The sequence below is a fragment of the Anarrhichthys ocellatus genome, unplaced genomic scaffold, assembly GCF_004355925.1.
Source record: "Anarrhichthys ocellatus isolate YVR2014 unplaced genomic scaffold, GSC_Weel_1.0 scaffold44, whole genome shotgun sequence".
NCBI lineage: Eukaryota > Metazoa > Chordata > Actinopteri > Perciformes > Anarhichadidae > Anarrhichthys > Anarrhichthys ocellatus.
The window spans coordinates 1,875,993-1,888,492 of NW_022280074.1; the positions used below are offsets into that span (position 1 = coordinate 1,875,993).

The following is a 12,500-nucleotide window of genomic DNA, read 5'->3' on the forward strand; positions in this document are numbered from 1 at the left end:
GTGTGTGTGTGTGTGTGTGTGTGTGTGTGTGTGTGTGTGTGTGTGTGATTTATGTGGTTTAGTCTGGCTAGCTCTTTCCCGACACCAGAAGCCAAATAACTGAAAATCCTGCACTTGTCTCTAACCACCATGAGTCTCAGATCAAAAGCTTCCCCTGCACGTTTGTGTTGCCAGACAAGGCCGCACGTGGGCTGGTGCTTCTGAGGTTAGGCCTAAAAAGAAACCATAGGGGGGTTTAGGGATAAGGGAGGGGATGGCCTGGGGGGGGGGGGGCGTAAACGTGACCTCATCCACCCTCATAAACACCAACCCCCCGCCGCCAAATGGTCAATGACATCAGCAGTCTGGCAGGAAGTACCGGTAATTAAGACTGGTGCTGGGTGGAGGGTTACCGAAATGCTGGTTATATGGAGCATGGCAGCAGGGAGGGTGGAAGCAGTCTCTGTCGGAATAATCGCACCCAAATGGGAACCCCGAGGGACAACTGTAGCTACCTTCTTTCCCAGCTGGAATACTAGCGAGGACAGGGTGTCCATAGAGGTGCCGCGCAGCTCAGGCGTGCTGTCAAGTGTCCGAACGATCGGGTGGATTATGCGCGAAGCGTAGTCGGTGAAGTCCAGGGACTCCGTCAGCCGGTCCAGTGTCTCCAAGGCGACCCTGAGCCAAACAGAGGAAAGAGAGATAAACACAAAACGCTCAGCTTCACTTTACCAGCAGTAGGACAGAGCAGCCCGACACAAGAGCAAATAACAACGTCATGCTGTAAAGGAGACTAAACGTGAAACCCTGTTCTTCTTTCTGGCTAGTATCGATTTTTCCATTTCTGTGGCCAAGTGTGTATACAATCAAAATCAGATTTAGGAGATAACACAACAATGTTAACTCCATAAAATCCACTGCTGTGTGAGACCCAGTGAGACAGGACTTTAAACCTCTCGCTATAATTGGAAACACAGACTACGTTAGCACAGGGACAGCCAGGTGCTGTACTGACTTGCGGGCCTGCAGGGGCACATCAGAGGCATCGAACAGCTTGACGATGGGAGGCAGCAGCAAGTGCAGGTAGTCGTCCAGGTTGGCACCAAACAGCTGGATGGCGTTGAGCATCTGCAAGAGAGAAGCGCACACTGAAACTAAAACTGATCTCCGTCCCGTAAATGTTACACATAACAGACTCTGCAGAGTTATAACAGGCTTTTTTCTGTACAATGTTAGACACTCCGATGGCTCCATCTGAGCATAAGACGTCAATTCCACTAGTAGCAATTCATTTTTTTTGTTCCTTATACGTCAAATTATTCACTAAGACGCTCTGATCATATCCTCGTTACAGTCCCACGTGTATCTAAAGTAGTTGGCTGGAAAATGTTTCCTTCTGATTGGAATAATTTACCTTTAAATATCAATTCTCTGTCATAATTTCGCATAATTAAAAATGCTTTGTTTTCTTCTCTTATAACAGATTGCCAATGTTGTCACTATTCCTCTATTTAGAGATAGATCAGTTTGTTTGATTGTATCTAGCCTAACTTTGTACTCTTTTCTTTCCCTCTCTCTTAGTTATGTGTTGATTGTTTTTGTCATCGTTGTGTTATGTAATGTTGTGTCTTGTTCCGTTTCCCATTTGCTTTGGGTGTCCATTGAAATCGAGATGATACATCTAAACGTCTAATTAAATGCTCAGTCACTTAACATGAGCAGTTCATTTTGAATGAGCTTGTTATCAATAAATGGCCTTTTCAGGAATCCCTAAAGAAACGCAGACGGTGTTGTATTTCAGGAAGGTGCGAGCACACATGCTAGTCTTCCAGGAAAAGTCTGCATTGCTATGAGTTGTTAAGCATACAGCATTAGGGTTCACACAGATCTGACATACCTGTATATTAATATGAAATGGTTTGATACAGTTTTCAAACAAGATTTTGTTGGACCCAACTCGCACAGTGTGGCATGCAATGAACAGCATGAATTCATGACTGAATATTAAGTTATAAATTCATGAAGGGGATCAGTGAGGTGGCAGTGCTCGGTTGCTTGCTGTTAACAACACATCTTTAAGAAAATGAACATTAGCTGTGTGAGTTCTCCTGTAGTTTCATCTAATGGCTACATCATGTTGTGTGGAGCATGTGTGAGGAATGTTCACGGATAGATGGTCTTTAAAGGAATGACGCATGTTGAAGCGAACCCGGCCCCCACCGCGCACCATGACTTCTGCTCCCCCGCCCCCACGTCTAAATGACGCACGGCGAGACAGCAGGAAGCCGAGGTGGAGGTGTGCGAGTGTGCGTGTTCAGGGGGTTGCGAAGAACAGCTCCATGAAATGATGGAAGTGTGTTTTTCTTTTCTTCTCCTTTGGACTAGAGGGTAACCCGATTCCCGGTTCCCCCCATTTCGTGACCCCCATCCTGTGCTTAAGATTAAGTACCAGACCCAGGCCTGAGTTATAGACTACCCAGACTGTGGGCTGCGGGGTTATCTAATACGGCAGACTGTGAGACAAAACAGCACCAGAAGAGAGAGAGAGAGCTAGATGACCGTGATTCTTCTGATTCTGCCTCTGTGGTCTGAGCACAAACCGTGATTTAGGGTCAGAGAGAACCCAGACAAACTCTGGCAGCAGCTGCTGAAACGGGAGAGTGTGTAGCTACAGGTCTATGCTGTCTTTGAACTGCTGCATTGCAAATGAATGGCTCATGACCCGAATGGGTTTTGATGGATATCGACGGAAACAGCCAACAGAAAGCAGCACCCCAATAAGTCAACTGTGGGCTGAGCTCCTGTGCCTTCTGAGAAAGTGTGGAGTGATGGGAGCACTTCTAAAAAACACACCACACCTCTTGGTATTGCAGGCAGAATTAAGTTATCTACTCAAGTGACTACTCAAAATATGACGTATGATCTTCTCCATCTAGTTAGTGCGCTTTCTCCACTTGATTTATGACACACGACAAGTCACTGTTTCTCCATTAATCAGCCCGGTAGTCAAAAAAATAAAGCAGTAAAAAATAACACATCGACTGGGGCGACGCATATTATTGTTCCACTGACATTATCAATTATGGCCAGTAACCCTTCACTTTTTAACTCTCCATTACAGCTACCTTTTACTTCTTAAGTGAACCACAAGCACATCTAAATTAGTCCGTAATTACTCTTTTTAGACTTTTTTTTTCCGGCACAGTCGGAGTGAAATCCGCCTGGTGAAATTTATTCACGCGTTGTGGCCAAAAGCAGGGGGAGGAGGAAATAGTGTGGGTCGGTTCGTAAAAATACACAGCTGGAGCTATCACACTACAGACAGCAGTCGACAAATTTGCCAAGTTGTGTTTTAGCAAACGCACAAATTACATTTTTTCATTCCGTTGGGGGACACACATCGGCCCGAAATACACACATGCAGACACAGGACACATTATTTAGTTGTGGAGCGATTGTCAGAGGGATGAGGCTGCCGCATAGTCAAGCGCTTGAGAAGTTAGGGGTTTCGGTGCCTTGCTCAACAGTGCCCAGGAAGTGAACTGTCACCTCTCCAGCTACCAGTCCACCCTCTGTAGCGACTGGTCCACCCGTTTGCCAGGACAAATCCCTACGGACTGAGCTACTGTCATCTACCTCTGTAGCTCCGAGTCTTGCACTCACTGCAGCAAAACAGCATTCTTCCTTCTTTGCTGCTTGCATCATTTCGCCATGCAGTTTCACGCGTCTCACGATTCCTTTCAATTACATTGAACTCTCTGCAAAGTGTCCCGTTGCACAAAGAAGGAATGGGAAGAACATTTCTTACCGACTGCGCCACGAGGCTGGCCTGAAATGTTTGGATATTTGTATAAAACTCAACAGGGTACCTTAAAATACAAATGTTACAGACAGCCTTCTGCTTCCTTTCCTTTACTGGTGCATTACTGCTGCTGCTGAATAGTGGCATAGCGTTACCACGTCAGCAGGAATGTGTATCATGTTGCTCTAGGCGGCAACTTCCGTTCTGAAGAGTGAGGCAATGACGGACGTGTCTTTAACCTCAAATGGCCAGCAGGGGGCGACTCTTCTGGTTGCAAAAAGAAGTGTGATTGTATAGAAGTCTATGAGAAAATGACTACTTCTCACTTGATTTATTCCCTCAGTAAACATTGTAAACATGAGTTTATGCCCTAAATCACTAGTTTATACAGCATGGTGTTCATTTAGTAAATTATGATCCATTTAGAATTAAGTAGACCATAAAGCAGTGTATCTTTTAAGGTGGGCTACCTTGTGATTGACAGGTTGGCACCGCTACCAGAGCCGTATACGGCGTCTCTACGTCTCTACGTCACTCCTCCGCTGTCCTAATATGGTCCGTCCACTGGTGCAAAAAGTCAAGATGGCAACAACCAAAATGCCAAACTCGAGGATTCAAAACAGCAGTCAACAAACCAAAGGATGATGTCACAACGGCTACGCCCATTCTGGTGAAACATACACTCTTTTACTACACAAAGCATTCTGCACTTTGTGGTGAACAAGGAAAGCTGTATAATGAAAAAATATGATCCACCAAATAGAGGAAGAACTGATATAATCCACCAGATTTGCATACGGTACAGAAATAAGCACGACACTATGCCGACAGTCTCTGTGATTATCTCGTAATAACAGACGTTTAGGCTACTATAGCCTTTCTCAGAGCATTATCAAATGTATTGTACTGGGCCACAGCGGGCAGTTCGGTCTGATATATTGCAAGGATTTTCAAATGACCAAATTTCTTTTAGTATTTTAGCTATTGCTCTTCACTCGGCTGCGAAAGCATTGATGGCAGCATTAACTTGTTGAGCCTCTGCTGAGGGTTCTGAAAGCACTTTTTAAAGCTGTTCCAGCTCTTTCGCCACAATTTCAATTCCAGCCTTCCTAGATTCATTTCTGTAACCTCTCAGTATGTTAATTCTTTATTTCTATTACATTTTGTTTTTTATTCCCTGATTAATTAAAAGTTTTCCTGCTGCAATAGCTGAAATGTATGATGCTGTATTAGGGACATTGTAAGTAAAAAAAAAAAAAGGAAATTACCCAGCCAGCATTGCACTGCAGGGGTATATTCTGAGAAAAAACACAGAATTTCTAAGAATTAAGTGTTAACTTTATGAGAAAAATAATCACAAATATACGAGAAAGAAACTGTAATCGTCTCTGAGATTATAAAGTCGTAAATCTGCGGGAAAAAAAACTCTCTACTCTCTAACTCAAAAAATTCTAAATGTCAGACTTTTAAAAAATGGTAAATCAGAATCGGTGCCTCTCTACATCCATCTATCCTCATCCGCTTACTTGAGGCCTGGTCGTGAGAGCAGCAGGCCTTGGATTTTTTTTATCTGATCTGTGATTCTGACATGTGTCACAGTTAAAGGTTCAACCTGTTATTTGTGTGACTGTTCATTCACCTCCACATACGTACATAGTTGAAAATTTTGCAAACAAGCAAAAAAAATGTTCCTTTCTCATCTCATCACAAACAAAAAATATATTTCACTGTTTTAAAAAAACACCGTGGGAAATAATAATGTCTTAGAATTTGTGGTTCTCAGTATTATTGTGTGAATCAGTTCAGGAGTGACAGCAGCTTCTTGTCTTTGTATTGTGGTGGTTGGGATACCCTTTGGTTTACACTCTGATCACTAATTATACTTTTAAATCCATGAAGAATAGTGACGCACTACTACTCTAGCCGGGTGTCGGCCTGCAATTGCACATTAGGATTGGTGCACTGACCTTGATGGTAACACTGCGTCCGGTGCTGTTGTCGTGCATGAAGACACGCAGCATGTGTGGGATGAGCTGAGGCAGGTAGAGCTTGAACTCTCCACCCAGTGCCACCACGATCTGCTCGATCAGAAGGATGATGGTGTTCTGCATGGGGTTGTTTGGTGTCCAGTACTCCTACAGGGCAGGACAGAAGAGGTTGCAATGAATTAGAATACCATGATAAGAAATATTTCTTCCATAAACTAAACTGTCTTTGCTTTGTATAGCACACTCGCAAAAGGCATTCTGCTACTATACAGCTCTAAAAGGGATTGCAATACTATCACGCAAATGTCTAATAAAGATATTAAATATATACAATTAAATAATATAAGGTCAGACTATAGAGAATCCTGGAACCAATATTCTCCACAAATGTGTGATCTTAAAATACACAAAATTAATCTTACCTAAGCAAAGAGACAGATGTGACTGCAGTAAGTTATACGTCTAAATAAAAGTGACCTCAATTCATGCGAGTCCAATTTCTGAATATAAAATATTTAATATTCAGAGGGTACATCCAAAGCACTACCTCATCCACCTTGCTCTCGCGTGGTGTTTGTGTGGGTCTGAGGAATCGGGTCAAAATGTGTTTCCATTCGTGCGAGTGCGACAGAGACGATTCCACGTCAACTGGGACTGACATCACGTCTGGGTGGCTTACGACACCGTCTTTTGTGGAAAATCTCGGCACGGCCGCCGCGTTCATTAGATATAATCGCAATCGGAGTTAAGGCGGAGGACTTGAAGTCACGCAATGCGTCAGTCAGTCAATGGGCTTCAGCTGTGAGATCTGGCGGAGGTGTTTAGTCAGTGGCCAGAGGTCTCGAGCAGCCCCCCAACTTCCTGCTTTCCAAGCCTGTGGCAGCTGACTCAAGAGCGAGTGAGTGTACATCCTGAATGGCTATTCCAGCCCCCTCATCTGGATGCAGGAGCAAAATATGAATAGATTCTTTGTTTCACTCGCCATTTATTAACTCAGAGGGACTTGAGGCGCAGGGGTTTCGGTTCTCTCAATTACTTTTCTGCAGGAGGAGTTACCGGTAACAGTGTTACCAAGATTCCGTTACAAAGCCATGTCATATGATAGTTTGTGCCTTGCTATGTGATTATGTCATAGACAAGTGTGTTTGTGCAGGTTCAAGGGCTATGGCTTTAGCAGTTGTTCCACATCATGTGAGAAGGGGTGAATGTCACGTGAGCTGATCTGCTCCTAGAAAGTGTCATTCTACACAATGAGCCTCTTTAATCTGGTTGGACGGTGCCCACACCACCACACACGATGTGTACCGCTGTGTGACATGGGGCCAGACTTCATCCAGGGGGCCTGAACACATCGCTCCTCATGAGTCTGGTGGAGAGCACAACTGAGTGCAATTAAAGAGTTTGCAGCTGTTTGCCTGCCTCACAGAAAAATAAGGGCGGCTGGATGATCAGTTCAGGGGATTTGGGGGGAGGGGGGGGTGTTGACACAGTTACTCACTCTGATGAGGGTGAAGATGTCGTCCATGTAAGGGCGGATGTGGATCTTCACAAAGCACACCACCATTCCCATCTGCTGGAAGAGGAACTGGAGAGCAAAAAGAGCACATGAAGGAAAAAGAGTAAAGGACTCGCTGCTGAGAAGAATAACTGACATTATCAACCAGACAGCCTCTTCCCCTCTTATTCTGTGGCGCTACCTACCTCTCGGATACTGGCGTCGCAGACCCGGATCACGTTGAGGAAAGTGGGCATGACCTGCGGCAGGAACTGGACGCACTTGAGGCCCAGAGACTTAAAGATGAAGGTGACGGCCTGGACCACCATGGTGTGGTGGTTGGAGAGCGAGGGGTCCCGCAGGATGCGCATCAGAGTGACGATTGCCACGGCGGGGTAAAACTCGTCCAGGGGCAGGTTGCCCATGTTCACGAGCATCTCACTGGTGCTGTAGTCCGCTGTGAGGAAGAGCAAATCGAGACATTTGCTCATTTTTTGAATCATAAATCACTAGTAGCAACTTTTTACTCTCGAGGAGGAAATGGCTGTATGGTGCACAAGGAAATAAAGTCGGGGCTATATTTTTCTCTGGAATCATTAAACCATGAGGAAAATAATTGTCCTCAAACTGAAACAAGTAGCACACAGTTTGTATTCACATAATTTGAAATCTTGGCACTTCCTGGTCCTAACCAGACTAAGAACCATCTTGTCCATCCACAGACAGCCTATCCCAGCATGCACTGGACGACGGCAGGCCAGGGCACACAATAAAAGGTACCCCAGTGAATCATCGTATCACAATATGCAGAAGATGTGTCCCAATTATTCAAAATTTTCAGAAAATATGTAGTAACAGCGCAAGAACGCTTGTTCCGAGGTTTTAGCTCCAAATACAGCTTCTTTCGTTCAAACTTTAAGGTCACACCTGACACCTTCTATCAGTATTTCACAAGCCATCGGGCTCTGGTCAGATTTATTTAAAAGACGCATTCATATGGTCCTTGTAAACGCGTAAAAATGTGAACATGACAAAGTCACATACACCAGGCGTTGGTGTTCAAACGGTAAATAATATGTTAAATGAACTGGATCAATGATAAGGCCACCGCAAAATGTAGCAATTGGTACGCTCAAAAAGAAATTTCCTCCTTTGTCGATCACCTGAAGGAAGCTTTGTGGCTGTAATACAAGTTGACAAGGACTTTTCAAGTGCTCCTTTATCTCAGCAGCCCACAAGTCCCTACAGGAAATGCTAAACCTTCCTGGATGAGGCAGCGGCGCTCAACACGAGCAAAATGTGATACGGTTACATATCTAATAACATCAATCAATTGGTTCCTGGATTAGAGGTCCAATCACTATTTTCTTTACATATGAGAAATAACAACATAAATCTTATACGAGTTGCCGATGACATATCTGCATTTAGTCTGCAGTGTTTCTCAACTGATCATAATATAAAACACAGGACAGTTCTCCTGCTTCTTTTTGTTAGAATATAGACAAACTTTGAAAACAATAACCCCTTTGTAGCCCTGTATTAAAATAACTGGCGGTTTGCATTTCTGTGGTGGAAAAGAACTTGTGTTTAACTCAATGTGTGAAGCCAGCACTGGTGTCAGTCAGATGCAGTCAGCGCTTTCTTCAGTCAAAAGGTAAAAGAACACTTCCAGCTCAATTCTGAAGAAGAAAAACTAAAACTAAACTACTTCTATCATTTTCCAAATGTGATCATAAACATCATTTGAGTATTTGAGCTCATTTTATGAGTTTAAATCCAATTCCAACAATAACTTCATCCGCCCAACCCGTTGTGACTGTGTAGGTACGTCATGACACTCAGAGACTATTAGTCGGGCAATAACTCTGCAGTGTGCGAGAGTATATCAATGGTGATTTATGGCATACCAGTCACCCCCCCCCCACCATCCAAATCAACACCTCCTCCTTCACTCTAAATACAGCTGACAGTGCTTCTGTAAAGTAAGACAACAATAACAGGCCGACGGGAGAAGAGAGCTGATATTGTTGGCTTGTTGCTCGTCAGTTCTGGCACCGACCTGTGTTACAGCAGTGGACAACAAATCAAAGGTTGTATTTAACGAAGCTGGATTGCAGTAGTTGATGACTATGCTCTGGTGTGTTTAGTCTTGTTTAAACCACAAGAGCACCTTTTTCCTGCCAACATAAACATCGTGTCGGTTCTCCTTTGAGCTACTTTCATTCTTCTATTAGCATCTTGAGGTAATGCGTGATGATATGGGTTCACACGGTTATACGTTTCGGCTCATTACAGTTCAAAATGTAATTACATGGAGAACAGGATAGGCATGAACGTTAAAAAGAAAGGCAAGAAGGAACATTATTGCGTAAAATTAGCATTAATGGCCAAGGCGAAGGCTGAGTTCAGGTTAGCACTGCATGGAGAAAATGAAGGCCCATTTTTGATCACATCACAATGCAACTTCAGTGGAAGCTCACATTCCTGGTTGTCGGAAAATGAAGAGTAATGCGTCTGCTCGCCGTGCGATCGACAAAGCAGAAGATGAGATGACAGAAATGTAACCATTCTGTTGGATAGCATTTATTTATTTATTTTTTTTTTAAAGCTGGATCGTGTTTGCGCCCCTCGCTTTTCTTTCAAACTGTGCCATTTGGTCTGAACACCCAGTAATTCTCACTTTGAGGGTATTTGTGTGATTGCTGCCATATGTGATAAGCCACTTCAGAATCACCTTTAAGTACAGGAGCATCTAAAAAAAGAGCCACATGGAGGGTTTCAGCAGTCGTGCCCAGAATTACAGAGCCCGATTTCTTTATGCATTTCTTAAAAGAAACCAAGCGACAGCGGTGGTCTATTTAACATTGATAATGCCTACATCTTTCTTAAATTCACTAGTTTATTCATGGTTTTTTTTTGTGACAGGCAATGCAAATGGGGTCAGTCAGACCGTTTATCTACACGGAGTGATTATGTTTTTTACGAGGCATCTGAGAATACAGATCCGTGGTATTCAGCGTTTCAACGGCCTTCTGCAGGAGGAGGCTTTCAGCTGCTCCAGTTGTCTCCCTGAAGACTCCGGACTGTAGACTAAACAGATTGGCACAGGGCTCACGGGCTAAAGAGGGGTAGCTTTGGATCTTTTATTATTCCGGGCCTCCGCCAAGTCCAGAGTAATGACGGTGATAGATGGCAACACATGTGTATCTTTACAGCCCACAAACAGGCACCCGTGTAGTTAAGTGAGGTAGCAGCGCAATAGTAATTCAGGTTTCAGCTGTGCAAGAGAAGAAAAAAAAAAAAAAAAGAAAAGCTGGACTGTTTCCTAGCCATAATAACAGATGTAAATACAGCTTGTTAAGAGGGCACCGTCTCATCAGTTTTATGACCCTGGCGTTCCGTAGTGACGCGATTGGTCTCGTTTGAAGTCAGGTGAGGCGACGGGCCTCCGCCAGTGACCTCCCACGAAACAAAATACATGCTGTCAGATATTGCTAGTGCTCCAGACACTGACCCTGATCTGCTAACAGATATACAGCCTCCACTTCCAGTCACAGACCATTTACTCGGAGAAGGAAAACTGGTAAAACTATTACCGTATTGTCCCAAGATCACATTCTTAGACGCAGACGAGTGGAGCCCCGAGTTGACCGTTTGTATCTACAGTCATTGTTGTGATTTTTCAAGAGTGTAACGGGCTTTAAGCTGCAGCAGGACCTTTCATTTTGCACCACCATCGGGTCAAAGTGTTCCACTCATAATCATCAGTGGATGAATCCGAATGCTTTTGGTGACAATAGACATCACAAAATCACAAGTATGTTACATTATGTCTTTCATATTGTGGACAGTAAAGAACAATGTAGTCTGTTGGGCTTAAGACTGTTCTGATGGATACCCGTGCGTACACTAAGAGCTAAAGAGAGAAGATGACCACGGACTTATAAAGAGAACTGATACAGCGTTGGAGGCGGCGCCCCATTCATTTCTATGAAAGTTGCTCAGTGGCACATGAAGCAAAGAAAAGTTTGAATTCCGAGTATAAAAATACTTACGCCGATGTTCTGCATCCAAGGAGCCCATAGAGCAAGCACGTTTCCTTCAACCCCGGCTCCCAGCCGCTGGGCTCATTCACATGAATGGAGCGAGGGAAATAACTCTAGATCCGGCTGATAGCTCATTTCACAACTTTTGTATGGGATGTATAGGTTTGAATAAAAGCTATTCAATTACTTGTACTTGAAAGTATATTCGCCACTGCTGAATTACAGGCGGCTCGTCCCCTAATGTAAGTCTATGGGAAAAAGTATTTTTGGCCCCCATGGCATCACGTGACCGAGTCAGTCGTATATTATCATTGTACACTATGTAAAATTTGCTTCAAAGCCCGGCGCTCTTCCTGGGGGTTTGAATATGACCCAGATGTGTAACCTGATGTAACCATGACACCATGGTATTTGGACATGAATGTATCTTTCCATAGAGATACTGCTACGGTAGGATAAGGGGACCTTTGTGTAACACGCTGTAACGCTCATGCTTTGCTCTCATTGGTTCTGATCTATTGCTTGACAGCCATAGATCTCTGTAACGATGTGTGATGATGAATGATTCAGCTGGTCATACATTTTAGCTTCAGTATCGATCCTCATATATAAAATGACATAAAAGTGATGTGTATCATTAACTTTATTAAGTCAAAAGTGGGTCACTCTAAATCATTTCTCCAGTCTAAAAAGTCCCAATCCAGTTGCCGCGGTTACATTTCCCTCTAAACTGGCTCAACCAGCCCAACTGGAGGTTTGAGTTGGACGTCGATCAGACAGAAGCCAGACATTAGATCCTGAAGAGCAAAGATCCAACAACTCTTAAACCCAAAGCTGCTGTTGACTTTTCAAATGCAGAGGAGAGACCTCGAAAAATAGTGTTTCACTTCTCTGTCCTCTATTTCTAATGAGCTGTAGATAATCACGTGCTTTTTTTGGCAGGACGTTGGTTTTGTGAGTCAGATTCAGCAATTGAAGCAATTGAGGATGAAATCAGAGCGATCCTATTCGGACCAAAGAATAATTGTCACGGTGTGTTTTACTCACATTCTGCAGCACTGACTTGCTGCTAACGGAGGGGAATCTGTGCGTGCATTCATTGCACAAGTGGTTCAATATCTCAATTTGAATTTCCACAATTTAATATTGTTCAATTCAGTGAAGCATAAAACATCTCGTACCACTAG

At 43.7% G+C, this 12,500-nt stretch overlaps 1 protein-coding gene across 1 annotated transcript in view; it reads right to left on the reverse strand.

Annotated features, from left to right (window-relative positions):
- Positions 1–12,500, reverse strand: part of mtor (mechanistic target of rapamycin kinase) — a 95,691-nt gene that overhangs the window by 54,231 nt on the left and 28,960 nt on the right. The window contains exons 19-24 of the mRNA XM_031868733.1: positions 7,471–7,721; positions 7,268–7,354; positions 5,749–5,916; positions 995–1,107; positions 311–657; positions 187–212 (exon numbers count right to left, since the gene is read on the reverse strand). Coding sequence (XP_031724593.1) covers positions 187–212; positions 311–657; positions 995–1,107; positions 5,749–5,916; positions 7,268–7,354; positions 7,471–7,721 — 992 coding nt within the window. The remainder of the gene's footprint in view (positions 1–186; positions 213–310; positions 658–994; positions 1,108–5,748; positions 5,917–7,267; positions 7,355–7,470; positions 7,722–12,500) is intronic.